Here is a 1,105-nt window from a genome sequence, read left to right as displayed (position 1 = left end):
AACTCTGCAACCAAGATTACGACATTGATGTTACAATTTTGTAGCCCTTTACAACAATTACAGCAGCATCAACTGCAAATTTTACTGCAGCTAGAATTGCAACCACAAATCCAAACCATGATGGGACAAATAAACTTTTTCTTCAATAAACCATTTAATTTTGTAACAAATTAATTAAATTCATAAATTTAGAAGCAATCCTCCAGCACCATTGATTACCCTAAACACAGGACTCTAAAATCCACCATCTATCACATTAATTACCCTGAACTCTAATTTGAGCTCTAGCATTTGATTACGGGAAGAATTTTGACAGAAATTTTTTTGTTCAAATTGCTTGTGAAAAATCAAATTCTCCAACAATTTAACTGAACAAAAAGAACAAAATGATGCTGTAAATGCAAATTATAGTATTTTGGGGCTGACCTGGTCTTTGACGACACTGAGTCCAAAATCGGAGACCTTGAGATTCTCATTCTCATCAAGCAAGAGATTTTCCGGCTTCAAATCACGGTGGAAAACGCCGCGCGAGTGGCAGTACCCTACGGTGGAGATAAGCTGCTGGAAATACTTGCGGGCGAGATCCTCGCTGAACCTCCCTTTCGAAACCTTAGCAAATAACTCACCGCCTTTAATGAACTCCAACACGAAATTGATCTTGGTCTTCGTCGCCAGCACCTCGTGCAGCTTCACGATGTTCGGGTGGTTGAGCTTGCTCATGATCGAAACCTCGCGCTTCACGTTCGAAACCAGCGACGTTCCCATTATCTTCTTCTTGCTTATCACCTACCCATTCCACAAATTCAAATATGTATTTTAACGAATTCGATCACATTGAAGAATTTGATTCAAAATTCAGAAGTTTCTGCAAATCATTCCTTATAAAGAGAAAATTTAACATAATCAATACATCAATTTCAACCCCAACCAATCACAGAACTTTTCAGGTTTCTTCAATAAAGAGAAAATTAATTGATCTTGTCAATTGAAACTCCAAATGATTTACCTCTTACCGCGGCGTGAGCACGAGGAGCGACGGTGGCGCAAATGTAAGGAGCAACAACGGCACGGTAGCAATAGAGCGCGACGGCGGCATGAGCAGGAG

General features: G+C 39.8%; 1 protein-coding gene across 1 annotated transcript; it reads right to left on the bottom strand.

Annotated features, from left to right (window-relative positions):
* LOC110270608 (CBL-interacting serine/threonine-protein kinase 11-like) lies at window positions 391-789 on the bottom strand. Its single transcript, XM_021120166.1, has one exon. It carries the CDS (start codon window positions 763-765, stop codon window positions 406-408), a length of 360 nt encoding a protein of 119 aa, XP_020975825.1. The 5' UTR covers window positions 766-789; the 3' UTR covers window positions 391-405.

Source organism: Arachis ipaensis, chromosome B04 (genome assembly GCF_000816755.2).
Source record: "Arachis ipaensis cultivar K30076 chromosome B04, Araip1.1, whole genome shotgun sequence".
NCBI classification, from domain to species: Eukaryota; Viridiplantae; Streptophyta; class Magnoliopsida; order Fabales; family Fabaceae; genus Arachis; species Arachis ipaensis.
Note: the sequence above shows the minus strand (reverse complement) of the source record. Positions and strands in the feature narration are given on the sequence as shown.